This window comes from Spodoptera frugiperda, chromosome 25, assembly GCF_023101765.2.
Source record: "Spodoptera frugiperda isolate SF20-4 chromosome 25, AGI-APGP_CSIRO_Sfru_2.0, whole genome shotgun sequence".
Lineage (NCBI taxonomy): Eukaryota > Metazoa > Arthropoda > Insecta > Lepidoptera > Noctuidae > Spodoptera > Spodoptera frugiperda.
The window spans coordinates 14,837,859-14,857,385 of NC_064236.1; the positions used below are offsets into that span (position 1 = coordinate 14,837,859).

The 19,527-nt window shown below is 33.9% G+C and overlaps 1 protein-coding gene across 3 annotated transcripts in view; it reads left to right on the forward strand.

The window, feature by feature from the left end:
• The window catches only part of LOC118267954 (LIM/homeobox protein Lhx9), a 40,043-nt gene extending 20,852 nt beyond the window's left edge, over positions 1-19,191 (forward strand). For all 3 annotated transcript variants that reach the window (XM_035582231.2, XM_035582223.2, XM_035582215.2), the window contains exons 4-7: positions 2,067-2,303; positions 3,366-3,517; positions 14,224-14,459; positions 14,770-19,191. In XM_035582231.2, coding sequence (XP_035438124.1) covers positions 2,067-2,303; positions 3,366-3,517; positions 14,224-14,459; positions 14,770-14,994 — 850 coding nt within the window. In that variant the 3' untranslated portion in view covers positions 14,995-19,191. The remainder of the gene's footprint in view (positions 1-2,066; positions 2,304-3,365; positions 3,518-14,223; positions 14,460-14,769) is intronic.
• The last annotated feature ends 336 nt before the right edge of the window (positions 19,192-19,527 follow it).

Here is a 19,527-nt window from a genome sequence, read left to right on the forward strand (position 1 = left end):
ATTTCTCTGCTTTTGCGAAACGCTATGCGATGTTTTTGTCGGTCGAAAATATTGACTCGGTTTTCTGTTTTTGATGTATTTTTAGATTCAACACGGTGATGTAGCCGATTGCAGTAGTAATTGAGCGGCTGCCATGCATCAATTGATCATATGTAGGGTTTATTTTTTACAAACTTTTAGTGTGGATGGATTATTTTGTTGTATTTTATTCAGATTTTTTGTACGCAAAGTTATCAGCGTTTACAATTCAAACTAGACTGTGGATATGTAAAAACAAAATAGTATTTACAAAGCTTGTTCAATTATGATAATCCGATAATTAGGTACATGTTTCGCGACGCGTGTATAACGTTTACCGAACGGCTGACGGTCGTAGGTGATATGTATAGCAATTAGGGAGCAAAGCAGGCTGTCACTCAAAGTCCACCACACTCCGCTGTTCGCACACCTGTCCACGACTTGTTTTTGTAAGCATTGCGTCAACATGTTACCGCGTGGTGTGTATAAGTTACCATACTTATATGGAAATATTTACTTACAATTTTTTTACTTCCTTTCTTCAATTTCGTTTTATTAATTGATTGATTTCTCTAATTACTTTTTCTTTTCTTATAGTATCCTCTTTTTAGTCCTAGTCTCCTTGTGTCTTTTGCTCCAGAAAAAAAAGTCTCAGTAAACGCCTATTGTTATGATTTTTACAATTAGAGTTTTTCAAACTGTAATTAAACTAAAAACTAAGCAGCATTACTCAATACGGAGAGTTAACTCATTATAAGTAGAAGTTTATTCAGTTTATTTAAACAAATTTCACCGAATATTTTATTAAACTTTATAAAAATTATAAATTGTATTTCAAACTAGAGAAACATTCCCTTATTTTATTAATTTGTCAGTTTGCACCGCCGATGAACAACTAACTACGTAAGCACTAGTTACGAGTTTGCTAACCACATGCCGTGGATTATTCATTTTATTTGGGAAAACATGTTCATTTCGTCAAACATGTTTATTTTGTTTCAAATTAAATTAACATAAAACATTTGTAGGATATCTGTAAGCACCAATTGCCCCAAAAAAATTAATAAACATTTACTAATGAGAATTCGTCATATTTGCAATGATTGCTATGACAATATAAATTGACGTGAAAAAATGCTTAGTAGCGTTTTCCGTGAAGTAGGGAAGAAATTCAGAAAAGAAATTGCAATCAACAAGTTGTAAATTGCTAAAATTTCTAAAAGTTCTACACAAGTGGAAAGTTACCAGTTAAAAAAACATAATTAACATTTTGAGAATTTCCAAAACTTACCTGTTATAAAAGACAATATTAATAAACCAAATGAAGTTTATTGTTTAAGGAATCATATGTTTTTATATGAGAGAAAACTTGACAAATTATGAGTGAACTGTTTACATTTTGTAGAGAACAAAATAAACTGTCATAACAATGTTTAATCTACTACTTCAGGTATAATTTGGTACTCCAACGACCCCTCACGGTAGAAGTGGACATATGCTATAATTGTTTACATGTGGTCCGATAACAATTGATTGATTATCGAAGAGAGGGGGTCTAATGTTAAGTTGTCAAAGGTTGCATATTGAAGCCATTGGTATCACCTCCCCTTGATGTCTACAGGTTGGGGTCATTAGTCACAATGTCGTCAGTGACTACTGACTAGTGACCCCAACTGTCAACTATTGAGATTACGTTTTAGGCATATTTCAACATATATTTACCTACATAAAATATAAATTTAAATAACAAAAAAAAAAAAGCAAACAAACTTCATTAAGACTAACTGAGTTTTATTTTTCAGACAGATTAAATATTTTCTTTTATTTATTAAAGAACCATAAATTATTACTATAAAACAAATTCAAATTCCCTCGTTATTATTACAAACTCAACAATTAACAGTCTATAACAATTACAATAATAGATGTTCTAAAACAAATTAAACTATAAAACCTAAGCAATAAAATTGTATTTTAAATACATAACAACTAGGCATGCAATAGCTCTGTTCATAAGCAACAGAGCAATATAATTCTCATTGTTGCAGATTATTCTGCGTGAAGCGGTGTGCTCGATGCGGGAATGGAATCACTGCGAATGAGCTGGTGATGCGTGCAAGGGATCTCGTCTACCACCTGACCTGCTTCACTTGCGTCTCCTGTGGAACCCAGCTGTCCAAGGGAGATGTCTTCGGCATGAGGGACGGCCTCGTCTACTGCCGTCCTCATTATGACAACGCGTGCCTCGATGACTACTGTGATGAGGATATGACCAGCATTTATAGGTGAGTTGTCAGTCTGTTTTTGAGTTTCTGTTTGGTAGATTACTTGGATACATTGTTCTATAGAGTCCTTGATGCGATTATGTTTGTGGGAAATGAAGAATGTCTAATTTTCTATTTATAATTTTACCCATATTCATACATAGTATTGTCATTGTCTCCTATTGATGAAAATTAAGATAAAGTTATGGTAGGTAATATGACTGAAAGTAGTGATTGTATAAACTACAGCAGAAGTAGAAACAACAGGGTAGAATACAAAGTTTCGAGTCTCTAAGCACATATGTATATAAATCCGATTCGATAAATAATCTATAATTAACATAAGCCTAAAGCACACGACCTAAAAAAATAAACAAAAATCATGCTAATACTTCCAAATAGATGATATAAAAAGCTAAAGTCTAAAATATACAAGTACAAAATAGAATAAGAGAAATGTATTCACTTTTCAAGATACTCTTTTTTCTATTAAAAGCGTAGCGCTTAAAGTTCTTACAGTTGGTAAAAGCGTGCAGCGAGTGGAAGAATTTTGAATAGTCACTGGTTTCTTTGCAAAGATCTTTAGAAAATTTTAAAATATCGTTGGGTTTATATTCTACAAAGGAATTTTACGTTCAGTAATATTGACATTGTTGCTGTTGTGTGGAAGGTATGGGTAGAAATAAATATGTATTTAGGTTTTGGTGGTTACTCAGATTGGCTTCTTTTAAACCCGATCTGTTGTTTCAAAGTATTGTAAACAGTGCTAATAAGGCGTGCCTTATCAAAATCATAGCTAACAGATGTAGGTATAGTATAATACATTTTCAATATTAATTGATCATATATAACAAAAAAATAACTTTAAAAATCTGTCAAAAAATAATCCCAATTATGTAATATCTACGGACGACGTAACCCTTCAGAACGCGCTTCCGATTATTTTGCCAATTAACTCGGCTCCGCTACTAATAGCTACGAAGAATTTGTATCACAAATTCTTATTCAAATCCGAGAAATATCAATCAAAATTCCACTTTATGCCATCAGCATTAAATCTAAAAATCTTTTTATTTTTACCAGGTGCCAAGACCTGCATAGTGAGGGCGACTCTCCGTCCCAGTACTTCAATGGAGCTCCCAGTCAAAAGGGACGACCCCGAAAGAGGAAGATCGCCCAAGGTTCTCCAGATGACATGCAGGTCCAGACCATGAGGATGGCCAGTACAGCTCTAGGTAAGTTCAAAACCATCAGTACCCTCAGCCCTGCGAATTGAACCAACTGCGAATTAAATACTACCTATAAAATATTTTAATAAATTTGCTAACTTTAATTATATGTAAGTCGACTTAAAAGAAGCTTTGACAAGTCTCCCTCCGCGTTTCCTTTGAACTCACCGTTACTTATATATTATATTAAGAAAATATATCTATATATTTATATTCGCGCCGAGACACAGACGATCCCAGACGCTATACATATTTCATAGAATTCGCGCGCTCAAAATTTTAGCAGAAACTTCAGCAGGGAAATCCGAGCGCCTACCCCGATGTCCCAGATGTCAATTCATCCCGTGCCGTAATCACGACTAATGAATAGAAGACGCACTGTCAAAACTGTCTCTGTCCTTTTCTCCCTCGTTGTTTGTTCGTAAGTTAGAGGGAGAAGTATATGTTTACGTGAGTTGGGCCCTCTGTCAGGGTCGGTTTGGATTATTCTTTATAACGTCGAAATGCGAGGCACTCATTGAGGTGAATTCAGGTTGTGTTGACTTGTCGACCCGATTAATAATGGTGTAAGGTTGAATGGGGCGCGGGACAAACGTGGTTATGTTACTAGTATACGGCTCCTTGAAGTCTGTACCGGAATCATCGATCACTTGGTAGATATTACGTCAGCAACATTACATCAAACGCATTATTTGCTTTGAATTGGGAGGTGACAATAGCGGTTACATGAAACGGAATGCCTATGTCTAATCACTCATAGGAGTCATTAGAGATAGCCTTGACATCATATCATCGACATAGTATGTATATGCAAACATGATATGTCCATAAAGACATAATATATAGAAGTTTATAGCTTCTAGATGATGACAATAATATCCAAACATTGATACCTTTGATAAATGGTTTCCCTAAATCTCCAATAAAATGTCCAACACATTGTGCGTCCCACATATATTCCTACCATATAAGTTTTTTACAAAATACAGGTCGCCGAAAAAATACTTTCTCAAATAAAATATAAAAAGTAAAATCTAGTATCTGCCCTATAAAGTTGAGGGAAAAATAATGAAGTTGGTTTTAGCTGGGTTATAAAATTACTCAATATTCCAGTGAGATGAAACTCGAACTTCACCCCAAATAAGAAACTCGGTTTTGTAATTAGATCCTCGAAAAAGTTCTACTTGCAACGTTAAAATAAAAGAACAAAACTAGTTTATTTTAAACCAGAAAAAATTAGCTCACCATGACTTCCTCGGGCCAAAAAACGTGAAGTGCGAGGTGCAGATTCCGCTTGGCAGAAAGCGCGGTTCGTTACTGTGACGAACTTTTTACTATTTTTATTTTATTTTCTGTTTCAACCCCGCGTAGTTAGTCCTCGTACATTTGCAAAAACTACACCTCGGGTTTAATTTTCTAACGCGGTTGATTTTTAATTCAGTGTTAATTACTCATTTTATAATTTTATTGTCTGTTATTCATGATAATAAAATTTTGCACAAAAACATTTTGACAATAGCTAGTTTTTCTTGTGAAGGTCTCGTGACTAAAAATGTTAATATATTTTAAACACTAATTAGGAAATATACGCCGACAGAAGCCTAGTTTGTTGATTATACAATCTGATATAGTAATGCGGAAACTGAAATGCTTGACGTTTAGGTTATTCGAGAGTGAATTTCTCATGGAAACGTTCATTTGTATCTGGAGATAATGTGTGTTGATATATGCACGTATTGCACGTGTATTTCACGTAAACTGTTAAGTTCATGTTGTGAAGATGATACTGAAAATTACGGTTTTCTTTTTCAAATGCTCTAACAAATTGTAATTAGCACTATATCTTGATAGAGTCACACGCACTCACACTTCGTTTTCCCGCCGAAACGGCAGCCATGTTGGCACAACAGCGCCATTCGAGTAGCGCGCGTGACGCTGATAATGAGAACTACGAGGGCTCTTGAGGTAGTGACGTGCCTTATCGATAATCCAAGGAGCGATCGAGAATATCGCATGCCTCGGAGCCTGTATGCAAAATAGTGGGACCAAATTAGCAGTGTGGGCTTTTTGATGAGATATTCTGAAAATTACGTGGCTGCGCTTAAATTTTGTACTGTTGCAAATGGAAAGATTCTAGATTTCAAATCGTTAAATAAAACTCGTATTAGGTACTCGGGTCCAAACTATTTATCACTCATTACGTATATTATTTGCCTAATTCAAATTGTCAACCATGTAATACAGTAATTTAACAAAAGTAGATAACTCATCTACCAAATGACCACCACAACCTACAAATTTAAACCGTTTAACAAAAGAAAAAAAAAAGCAGATGCTCAACCTTTTACCACCAACGAATAGGACCAATAAAATGTTTTTAATTAACGAAATTCGGTGAAAAAATCTATAGGGAACTTTTAAAATGACATATTGATTTTTATCTATGGATGGCCCTTTGAAAATAATTATGAATGAGTGCTAGCGAAATGACAGGATGACTAAAAAGTAACTGTAGGTGTAGGTGGCTAAGGTTCATATTGTATTGCGGTGTTAATTTTGAAGTGTAAAATTGAGGTTGTCGTTTGCGGTCAAGGAGCAAACAACGGTGTTTTGTTTTTTTATCGATATTATAAAGGATGTGTTATTAAATAGGTCGGTTTGGGGTGTGAAGTCTATAAACATATTTTTTCGAATTCGAGAATTGTTTCAACGTGTTTCGGGAGGGTTAAATTAAAAGTAAATATTTTATACTTACTTTGCATGACTTTAAATATAGAGTTAAATTATTAATTGTAATTGAATAATATTATGTACTTTATAGACAATTGAATATAGATAATATACAAACAATTCAAAATCATTACAACTAGTTTCCATATAAATGCACTTGAACCAAATTAATCAATACCTAAATGATCAGCCAAGCGACTTGGTTCCAAGATAGAGGTGGTTGAGCCAATAACCAAGTAATTTCACAGGGCAAATTCACGTGAACGTTGAACACTTTGTCTCAGACAAGATGCCTTGAAGCTTGACTTATGGAGCCAATCGATCAATGTGGTAAATGTGGCAATTTGTGGGTCTCTTTAGTCTCCCTTAGTAATGGAACAACTCTTGACATTGTGTTGGTTAAAGAGCTGTTTGGGTGAAGGTATAACAGGTGGTGTTAAAAGATGATTTATAATGTATATGGGTGTTACGTTGTGTGTGCGTTGTCCTGTTTTTATGATTTTTTCTTTTGCTTTGAAAGAACACCATTTTTTCTGTTGTCTTACTACAAAACCCATGTAGAGCGTATCCAATGTCTTGTGAATTACTGATAATGTTAAATCCAGTTATTACATAGTATATTACTTTATATCTATGCCATGCAAATTATAACGATATATTATGTAATTCCATCGTACCTTATTCTAAAGTAATAACATAAGTCCAATTACATTCTCATAGTAACTAGTAAGTACCCATATATCTAGATAGATTAAATAACTTTACATACATACAAACAAATATATCCACACGTGGACGACATCAATCATACAATTACTACGTAATATCCTTCATTAGCTAGTTTAGAAATCAAGATTCGGTCTAAAATTGTTTACTACAACAAACACGACTAAATAAAATCAATTATACCCCCAAAATTATTCGAACCCCTACACAACCTTAAGAGTTGTTATTTACAATATCTAATTAAAAACTAATGGCTCGATAAAAATAAATTAATAAATGGATTCCCCATTTTATAAAAACAATAAACAATGCTTTAAACAACCTCTGACCACAAAGAAAAAACATCGTTAGCATGATTCCTTCACCTGTCTTTGAAAATGGTCAAGAGTGATACGACTGGTGTAGTGTTTAGATTAGTAAATGTATTCATTTATTTGTTTAATTAAAGAATAAGTATCGAGAATATTTATTTATTTATTAATATAAATGACAAATGATATTTATTTCTGTAAATAGATTACAAAATAACACTTCACACGTCAATCTTTGAAATAACTAGATGAGGCCTACTAAGGCACGTCAACAGAATAAACACCACCATTAATAAAAACAAGATGAAGAAGGTTTGAGAATTTGTGTGAGATAACGTACCTAATAGTGTAAGGTTTAAAAGAGAAATTCAAAAAGGTAAATATCACATATCGTAACAAGTTAGAAGCTACCTCATTTTACAGCAAAAATGCAACACAAATCGCAAAGTTAAAACTCTGTCATCATAATTATGAAAGTGAACAAAACCACAAATACGGACCTCGTAAAATGAAAATGAACAAAAGTCCTAACTCACGAACCAAACGTGAAACCAAACAGTCCAGTCATACTTTAATAATAAACACATTTGCTGAAATGTAATCCAAAGTGAACAAAATATTTACAGCAAACATTCAGAGATGAAAACTTCAACGTAGTTTTATTGAAGCTATTCAAAAGCTAGAATGTTAAACTAAATTGCGTTTCCATTTATATTTATTTTCATTTACATTTTATTCCTGAGCGTGTCGTTTTTTTTTTTTCCTTTCAATGAAGTTCTAAGACAAGTTTACTTCACTTCAATGGCGTGTTTTCATTCCATCGAGTTCTCGAGGTGCAAAGCTGAATAGTCGTAGATATTTAAAATTTATTACTAAGTTTTGCAGTAAATGCTGTGAGGCGTTTACAGAATTCTAGTTGTGATTTAGATTTTTATTTCCGTATAAAATATTTTTTAGTTTACACTACTTTCTAGTGCTTGATAACTTCGAGTAATCATTTTAAAGTTTTAACGTGTTTCAAACGAATGAATGTAGCTTAGTTTCGAGATCAGACTGAGAAGTACACACAGACCAAATACAGATTGAAACTGTTACTTCGAAGTCAATTTAAGGACAGACAAAAAAGGCTAAACTTAATACTTAACTTGTAAACTTAACCTGTGACTCCTCTGGTGTTGCGGGGTCCATAGACGGCGCTAATCGCTTACATCAGGTGACTCGTTTGCTCGTTTAGAACAACATATTATTCCTCTAATTTTCTCTATCCCGGAACTCACATATCAATGGCAAAAAGTGATCCATAACCTATTGTTAAGATTACTAATATTAACATGTTCAACCATCCCTGTTACTTAGCACGCTGACGTAGCAAAATGTATACGCCGACTACAGCAAATCGCCGCAGGGTTTCGTAGCTTATGAAGATAGAAACAAAGCGTAAATGTCTACATGTAGATGTGTGTAGGTCCTGACTTGATTACGACAAATATACGACTACCTACCAACATAGCAGCTTTCGTTTCACATCAGTATCATTTTACAAGGTCCGAAATTTTATTGTGTTTAGAATGTAAGTTATAGGCGATAGCGGGATTATCTAGTCAAGTGGATATAACATTTATAATACTCGTTGATCGAATCATAAACAAGAGATGTAAAATACAAAAGTGTATTCGATAAAAAGTTTTAGCATTCTGGTTTTGAATATTCAATAACAATCGTGTATGTGAACTTGTATGTTTATAGACGCATCTACGACACAGGAGAAAATCCTAGTGAGGAATCACTAGAATTTTCTCAGTCAAAGTTTAAAAAAAGTCGCTTTAGTTTGTTACTGGTTGTATTGTAAATCAAAATTTTCATAAACTTTTCGCATCTGCTATGTTCTCCATCTGTCCTTCAGTAGAACAACGCTACGTCGCATCGTCGGTAAAATATTCAAATAAAATAATATTAAAGTTACTCATAAAATTAGAACGAAGTGAAACTGAAAGTTATGTCAATACTTAGTGGTAACTTGAGTTGAGCACTGAACACGTGTCACGAAAACAAACAATAAGTTTACACGTGTAGAAAGTGACTTTGGTGACACGACACACGAATCAGGTGGCATAGTGACACAACACTCGACTTTTGACAATGGTGGTGCAAACAAACTTTGGCGTGCCATTATTACAGTCGTGTTTGTCGTATACTAGTACCTGCTCATACTGTGGCAGTTCTTGTCAGTATTAAAGTTTACTGGGTTACTATATTCTGTGTTACATTTTTTTATTGGTGTGAAATGAAATGAAAATGTTTGTTTCAATGGAGGTTTATCGACACCGCCTTCAACTTGGACCATAACCCAAAGAGCGGCGCCTATCTGTGTAATAAACCATACACTGACTCGAAGCTTCTTTATTTTTTTTATAGCCTATCGTTAATATCGAGGCTTTTACAGCTCCGATGCTTTATTACACGACTTTAAAAAAAATGTAATACTTCTCTTTTTCTCAAATTCGGTAACATGTTAATTTAGACTATAAAAATAAAACATTATATGCGTACGGTGTGTTTATTGTGGAAGAAATCACTTTTATTTCCATGACGAGGTATTGGAGTAAATATCGAGATTGCGTTTGTCTTTAACTAAAGGTATTTTTATGGCTTCAGTGAATAAAAATCTCACTCCGTCTTTTACTCTTGCTGGTAGATAATTTAATTTAAAAACGTTATTTAATAAATTTCTATTAGACGCCTTGTAGGTGGAGCTCAACTATGATAATGGTTACCGAGAAAAAGTTCCCACGTAGGAAATCTGAGTTGGGTAAAATTGAAGAATATTGTATTGGAATCGGAACTTACAAGTTTTTAAAATTCTTAATAGGTATAAATTGTAACGTGTCTACTTAAACAAAAAATCCGCACCTCATTAACAAAAAGAAAATAAAACTATGATAACGATGGCTATTACCAAAAGAGAATTCAATACTGAACATTGCTGCCAAATTACTGTTAGTCAGCAAACAACATCAAATCAATATTATTATTATATTATATAGAAAATCGTACTCGTTCAGGACTACAGAATAAATTGTTCGACAAAATTGATATAATGGTTTAAAAGGGGCTGTTTTAAGTTACATCCCTCATTAAACGAGCCGCATTCTCGGATACGGCGAGGAATATAATATAATCCATACTAATATTATAAATTGGGAAAGTGTATGTCTGTTTGTTCGTCCGTCTTCCACGGTAAAACAGGGAACAAATTGACGTGTTTTTTTTAAAGTGATAATAGTTGAATGAAAGGAGATTGACATAGGCCACGTTCTGTCTCTATCTAATCCCACACTTTTCTAAAATCGTGGAAGTTTATGTGGAGCAATCCGCATTTTTCAAATAGCTAAAAGCAAAGCAACGCAAAAAAATGGTAAAACAGAAAAATCGTGATTCATTTTTTATTCTAAATCTGTCCCGAGCCTTAAAAATGCGCGAGCAAACCCATGAACAAAAGCTAGTATAATATATAATATAATATTAGGAAAATATTTATTATTTCGAGCCGTGGTAGGCCAATAGGTAGTCCGTTATCGGTAGTAACCCCGATTATGATAAAAATAAACTTTATATAACGTTGCGGTATTCTCGATGTTCGTATTTCAGATGGCTATTGTTTTGCGTCTCTATATTTCATTCCATCATTTTGTGGGCTCATTAGATTGACTTTGGGTTTAAAACTACATACTCTTTTTACTTTTTAAAAAGCTGTTGTTGTTGCATTGTTGTAATTTTCTATTTGGTATACTATTACAACAGCAAAATTAAGAGAAAATGTTTCTGAAATCGTGGTATGCTGTTTATTTTAGATCTCTTCAGTAATTTCCGCGTATACGTTCGTCACTTGACGTTACATTCCTGATATGAGTCTTTTCGAAAACAACTTGTGTCGATAGTATGTCAGTTAGAAATTATAACGTTTCAGTTCTTAAGTTAACGACCCAGGGGCATTGTGCAGCAGTGTTAAGAAAGTAAGAAGTACCTACGTCCTACATGCAGTATTTCGACACATCACGTCAAGTGTTATACACATCAATTAAGCCGGCCCAACCAAGGCCACAAGGCGATAATACTCTTTTTACAGCCTAATTGTTTTTTGTTCCAACTATCATAAACTTAAAAACGGCATCGTAAAAATGGACGCAACTGTCGGACCCCAAACTGGAATCACACAAACCCGTCTAATATATTTAATTATAAATTTAATAATTAGCTAGTTGCGCATCGGCGATTTCGTTACATATAACGCAGCCAACCACCCAAGTGTTGTAGCGAGATATTAATAAAAACCACTGACTTTTATTACTAAGACCCATTATTATTAGGGGCAGTATGCGTGAAGCTCCTAATTCGGGACAACGCCACTTAATTTGGGACAATTTTATTTGTCCGTTTCTAAAGCAATGTGAACTTATCATTCACACATAATCATTACGAATAAATTCTTTCATATTAAAACTTCCACAATATAATACAATTACTATTATTTTGAATTAATCTCACATTAAGGAAATACCATAATCTCTCATTAATAGTTTTCTGCATTTGCATACGGGGAATGGGCACTTCGAATGAATTAATTCAGTCTAAGGTTGCAGTCTATGTACAGAGAGTAAAAAGTATTTTACCTTAATTTTACATTATCACTGACCTAATAATTACACAGTACGTCGATTTTCGTCGACGGAAAATTTCACGTGACACGTAAAAGACGAGTCCACGCCTCCACAGAACGTATGAGCCCCCTACTTATTCCGCACTATCTATTAGATCAAAAAGCGTCCAATTATCGGGACATACATCATTCTCCGTTATTTGTTTTGACGCACAAGTCACTGGGTGCCTCTGCCGGCTGCCTTTCCATTTCCGTTCTCTACTAATGAGTATTAACGATGGCCATGCTTATCAATTAATAGGGGGTCCTTAGAAATGTGAAATTAGGTAAAACTTGACAGGTTGTACGTTATATTTGTAGTGATATAGTTAGTGGACTTTCGGTTTGAATTGTATGCGTAAAAATTGTTTGATAGTATTTACACCTCGTGCTGGAATGTTGTTGAGTTTTGTTCACACCTCGAGTAGATAGAGCTTGAAACATTTTTCTGTTCATTTTAGTTTTAAATGACAATGATACATACCTTGTAACAGCATCGTGTTATCAAAACCTTGTTTATATGAATAATAATACAATAGAGCTATACTGATGTTACTGTCTGAAAAAATGTCAGTTAAAGAAATATAGAAATAAGTAACTAAAGCAATTTTTGCTCATTTCTGTACTAGACAACAGAAGTTTTTATGTAACTGTCTAGTGATTTTGAAAATGAGCGTGAATTATTCCTAATCTGTCCACGCTTGATCTCTCAGACCCCGGAACTGTACTTCCTCTATTAGCAAGCATGTCGTGGTCTGCCGATTGTGACCGCAGTCGCCAACGATCTTAGCTTCCTCTCGTTCGTACTAAAAACTCAAGGATGTGGGTTCGAGATGGTGCACTGTAAAATTGGAAGTGTTGCGTTTTGACTAGATAAATAGATAATCTTATCCGGTAATCTCGTTTAAATAAGTAAGTAGTGGGAGAATATTTAAGAAAAAACGCATTGTGTAAATGAGACTTTTCGTGACAATATTAAGTAACCAAAATAAAGGAACCTGGAAATCAGTTTCTTCTCCTTTAGTCAATATCATAAAGAAAAACAAAACACGTTACGCTTGACTATGATTTGGATAGCAAAACATTTGCAACAGTAAAATCTATCCCATCAAAAACATCCTGTAAAAAACCCAAGTCTCGCAGCTCAGTCTTTCTACCGTCAAAAGTTGTGAGATCCATGTAATACCAAGTCGGTTAATCTATTTAGTGTCTACTTGAAGGACCTTCTGTCTTAAGTTATTACATAAGTTATTATCATGCCAATATTAAAAATATTAAACGTTTTAAACAAATAGATCGACTTGGACATCGCTTGATTTGATTATTAGTATGTATCACACTACACAGCACGACGGGCCAGCGACCAACAGGAACGAGAGTTTCAATCGCGTGAGGCGCGAGAGACTAAAGAATCTAATATAATATTGTAATATTCATTTTGTTTTCATGCGATGTCCAAGTCGATCTATTTGTTTAAAACGTTAAATATTTTTAATATTGGTATGATAATAACTTATGTAATAACTTAAGACAGAAGGTCCTTCAAGTAGACACTAAATAGATTAACCGACTTGGTATTACATGGATCTCACAACTTTTGACGGTAGAAAGACTGAGCTGCGAGACTTGGGTTTTTTACAGGATGTTTTTGATGGGATCTCACTTCTTTTTGTAGAGCCTTTCTTTTTGATACCATCTACTTCTAACGAATACCACCAACTGCATAAATAACTTTGTAATCCCATATATTTATATGGGATTACAAAGTTATTGATGCAGTTGGTGTATTTGGAAAACTGGACCGAAATTACAAAATATTTAAGTTTTCCCATGATTAAGACACTAAACTCTATATGTATTCCAAATATGAAGCTTCTAAGTCTGCTAGAAGTGCCTAGGACTTTTGATGATCGGTGAGTCAGTGAGTGACAAAATTTAGAAACTTTAACAAGTTGTCATTCTTAAACTACTGGTTCAAATTGACTGAAATTTTAAATATTCCGTGTTTATACAATGCCGGATTAGTTACTGAAGATTCAGGTTTCTTGCTTTATCCACAACCGAATTATAGGGGGTCGAAAAAGGCCCGAATTGCTTCGAGAAAAGGATGGTACGGCCGTGCCGCTTTTTTTTTGCTCGACTTGGCGGGGGCACTGCCGTGCCCCCAGATCCAAGACCGCTCAACTCGGACCACTTTGTAGATTAATAGGGAAAAAGAATCCCCAATAAATAAATTTCTATTGTTGCAGAGATACTTCACCGAGGTGACCTCTCGTCTTCAATGGAGTCGTTGGCCTACGACTCATCAGTTGCTTCACCTGGTAGCGTATCCAGCCACACACAACGTACCAAACGAATGCGTACAAGCTTTAAACACCACCAGCTAAGGACCATGAAGTCATACTTCGCAATCAACCAAAACCCTGACGCTAAGGATTTGAAGCAGTTGGCACAGAAGACTGGACTCTCCAAACGTGTTCTGCAAGTAAGTAAATGTTCTTTGAAGTCTTTGTAATGTACGGCTATAAACGTGACCTGAATATACTCCAAACAGTGTTTAGATATCAAACTTGCCTTCTAAGCTAGGATAGAATTTCCTAGCATTTTGTCGTGTGTACTTACGTATACAAACACACATAGCTGCTCCTTTAACGTAATATTAATACAGTTGCAGACAAAGTTGCCTCTTCAGTAAGTTGGCTGTTACGATTTGACCAAGAAAAACATGCAGTAGATATTACTTACCATTAAAATATCATAACAACATAATTACTTAAATCTCTTTCTTTTCCTAGGTCTGGTTCCAAAACGCCCGTGCAAAATGGCGCCGTAACATGATGCGTCAGGAGTCCAGCAACGGCGGTCCTGGCCACTCCAATGGGTCAATCATCCAAGGATCCGTCTCCCAACCCAACGCTGGACCCAGCAGCATGCTGCTGTCGGAACCAATGCCACCGATGGAAGATATGAGGGTCCACACTCCACATCCTCACCCCATGACGTTTAATGAGCTATATTGACAAATCCAGAACGAATACCTTCAAGCGGTGGGTGGACAGAACGAGGTATAAGCATGTATAAAGAAAGTAAAATTAGGTCTTTTGGAATGGGGATTCATGCAATTGATAGTGTAGGGAGTGGAAGGTATTTAAAACATAAATAAGATGTAAAAAAGGAAAGAAAGGATTTTTGAAAATTTTCTTAAAGACGTATTTGGATTATCTACTGGATTACACATCAGACAGTAAAATTAAAACTAAGTACATGACAACTGTGTGGTCGTCTTTAGCCAGTATTAAATTAACTACATGATTACAAATTCATTACACGTAAATATCTTCTTTTATTAACAGCTGATAATGTTTAAATGAAGACTTTAGGTCTCAGTAAACTTCAAGACTAGTGTTTGAATATTGAACTAGACTTTTACAGTACATTTGTAGGAAATAAGCGATGAATAGATTTTGTGAACTAGTTTATAAAATTAGATCTCTACTTAAATAACTCTTCATCTTCAATAAGAAGTCATGGCATTAAGTACTTTCCTATGTGTTTTGTAATATTATTTACTTTACAAGTGTGAATAACCGCATCTCATAATTTTGTAGAATATAATTTTCTCTTAATCATAGTTCCTAATAAATATTTTGTAGTACCATTATTATTATTTAGCTTAGGTTAGGCTTTATTCATAATTATTTTATCCTCCTTGTATTTGTAAATATTGGAAGTTGTTTTATCGTCAACGAATTAAGAATTTTCATAAACGTCAGAATGAATGAAATAAGAATGTATATCGTATAAGGGGGTGCCAATATAGGGTGTTCAAATGTTCATGTTTCTGTAAAATTTTACCATCGTTCCCCTCCAGCTCGTTATATCGCATCAGAACATTCTGGTGTGCTGTTATCATGAAACTTGATGCCTGACCTCATTGTAGTCTCCGGTATCACCCTAACAGCACTGGACGTTCCCATCTTTAGTCGATTATCTCAACCAGAAAACTTTATGACTTGCATTTACTGACTCCAGAGCATTTACTATCTAAATCTACTACAAGATTGTGTAATAAATTTTAATACTTATAGTCAATTCTGCAATTTCTGTAGTAAGAAATTTTCCTTGAAATCAATCAAATATGTAGTCACAGTGTGAATGAAATATTTCTTCTTTTATCAATCGTTCCACATAGTAACCATTGGTAGGTGTAACATTTAGCTCTAGATAAAATAACATTAATATATTATGTATATCAATGTATTATAGTGGTAGGACTTTTTTTCCTATGTGTATTCATCATGAAACTCAATGTTTTTTGAGCAAAACTGTAAACCATTTTTTGTATCCAAAAATTTGAAACTATTCTGACTAACTGCTTATCTTTTACTAGACGTTTGTGTAATTAATAGACCGGGCTTATTCCAGACATGGCTACATTTCCTCACACATAACTAAACCCAAATCCTTTTTCTTAACATTCGCACCTTCGGTCGTTTAACTAACAACGCAGTCAATAATAACTCTAAACCTGAGTGAATTAAGAACGATTTCCAAATCCCTATCAAATACTCCATGCTAAAACGAGATACCTTCCAAAATGTTTCTATCTCTTTCTGGCACAATAATATAATCGATGCTAAGCTAAAAGACTATCGAAATCTCGTACGGAGGTACGAAGGAGATGTGTACATACGTACTTACATACTACATTATATGTATGTTTTGTCACGTATTGGAAAAACTGGGAGAGAGACCGCAGCGGCATTGTGTAGTATATCAAATCGAACTAAAATTTATTTAACAGTTCCATAGAACAATTTATTGATCAATATCTTAAAGAAAATGTAAATAATTGTAGTTTGTGTCAGCCTCGTTGGATCGTACCCGTCAATTTTAAAGAAACAGTGTGATTTATAAAACTTATTTTAACCCTTCGATATTTATCTTCTCTATTAATGCTTTTTGTAATTTATTAGAAACTGATGTACTTATAACAAATGAACGTATGATATCATAATCTTAACACAGTGAACGCATCGATTCTATACGGTACCTAGAATTTGAGTAATTTTCCCTAAGGGTCGGTTCATATTGGCGGAAAATGCGCCACGCGTTGCTATTAGAATGCCAACTAGAGACGCGCTGCGGTACGCTCGACGCATATAACGCATCACCAGCTAAGTGTGAAAGATTGAAATTATAATATACAATAATATGTATGTAGCCTGTTACCAGTATCGTTACAGTATTGTAATGATAATACGCGACACATTTTCCGTTATATATTTAAGGCAAGGATACACCAGGAATGTCGTGGGATATAAAAAAAATACAAGTAAATGTAAGCACAATGCGTTTTTATACGATTATTACACGTACCCATACATAATGTAATTACATAGCCATTTCAAAATCTTAACCTGTAAAGTATAAACTTAAATTCATAAGTCCATGGTAACTCGTGTAATCTTAATAAACTTTAATTATAACAGTTGTAAAACCTTTGGATTGAAGCTGTTAGATATAATGAGCATTTAATTTTTTTCGTAGCTTGAACAAAAGTAATAAAATATTTCTGTATAATCTGTACGCAGCGAGTTGACGTTTTAAAACGTCAAAGTGACAGCTGACAGTTCACTGTGTCTGTCAAATCCCGATTGACAACCAAAAAGATGCATAGGTATGTTGACGTATTATGTTGAAAATTTTAATAGCAAATCTTATAGAAGGCTTTTCAAACAAATCCGAATATCTTTGTATAAGTATGTCTTAATCGCTCGAAATTGCAGTGCAATGTAAAATCTTCACCATTTTATTACTATTTAATCTTCTATAGAATATATTCCCGATATTTAGATGATAAAATGTATATAAATAGTATAATAATATATGTATTTAGATGTATAACTTTAGGTGCCAGGTATAACCCGGTTGGACCGGCCCACTGCCAAAATTGTTAAAATATCCTAAGAAATTGATATAATGTATCTGGCCATTATTTTTGGCAGTCAATTTTTAAATTCAAAATTACAACGATTTTAAAAAGCATATTAGGGTGTGGTCACAGTGACAGTTGGTGATTTGCAGCGAGTTTCTACTTTGTCGTTTGCAAACACCCTGTGTAGTAATTTGATGTATGAGATTGAAGATTTTTCGTGTTAGGGAAAGAAAATTGTACTTAATATTATGACACTTAAAACTCAATATTAGATCATACTAGATATCAGCACATTTTTTACCAAACTTGATAATTAGATACATCCCTATAAAAGCAACCACACCCTTACAGTGAAAATTGGTGTCGAGCCGAGTCTCATACAATGTTCCTTTTAATTTATTTTAGCATAGGACTAATGTATGTCACAGTTTTTGATTTGATGCAGTGCAGTTTAATTGCTATGTCGTAGGACTAAGGATCAAAATGCTAACACACGAATAATTTGCAGGATTTCCGTTTTGGTATTGTTCTACAATTGCACTTTTGGGAGAAATGTTCTTCACAATATTACATTGCTGTGTAACTAAATTAAATACTAACAGTTTTTTATAGTTTGAACACGGAAAATTCGCTGCACCGAAAGAAAATAGGAGTAAAAAAATGTAAAATCGACACAATATGTGAATCACAGCTCATTTGACAACGAATTGTATTTATTGTTAATCCGTCAATAAGTAACAAAAAAGTCCTTCCAAAATGTAAGCTTATTTTTGGTGGGTCATAATGTAAATGTTGTGATTGTACTAAGCGTACCCTCCACTAGCGCTGTAACGAATTTTCTTGGACAAGCCATTATCGAAGGTTTTTTAAAATAGTGTTTTGTTATTTAAGTACTAAGGTAGATTTCAGAATTTCCCGAATTTTGTTTGTATATTTTTTATCTATTTATTAGTTATGTTAATCATTTATTTTTGTATTTTACTGTGAAATTATTTTAAATAAAAATCTATTTGTTTTAATATAATTTCGGCGTTATGTGTATTATAATTGGGTTCGTTTTTGTATGTTTTAAAAAGTTATTCATTTTTTTATTTAGACAAGTACTACTTACATATATTGTTTATGTTATAATTTACCTATATTATAATTATTTCCGTCAATACTTAAGACACATTGTAAGTAGTTTTCGAAATTAAGTATTAGTGTTTAGAGTGTAGAATTTAGTCTTAGAAAAACATATTTATACACGAAAATGATTTAATATATTGACATCACATTATTTGTTATTTCATTTCTTTACCCTAAGTGAATGTTATTATAGTTATCAATAAGGACTTATTCGTCAACTCGGCCGCAATAAACTCGACCGCGCGGGCGAGTTGGGAAGGTTGCATCTCGACCATTCACTATGCGGTCGAGTCGACCCGGCTAATTTTTGTGATTTTTTTTATTCGTTACCTCGACCGAGTACAAAATGTACATTTGAGTAGAAAATGTTTAAGGCATATCATGGAAAGATTTATTTTGTTAGGCCGATTAAAATGCGTGCTGTGCTAACACAAACATCGTAGATGTTTCATTAGAATCACCCTTTAGTTTTGTAAAATGTAGCATT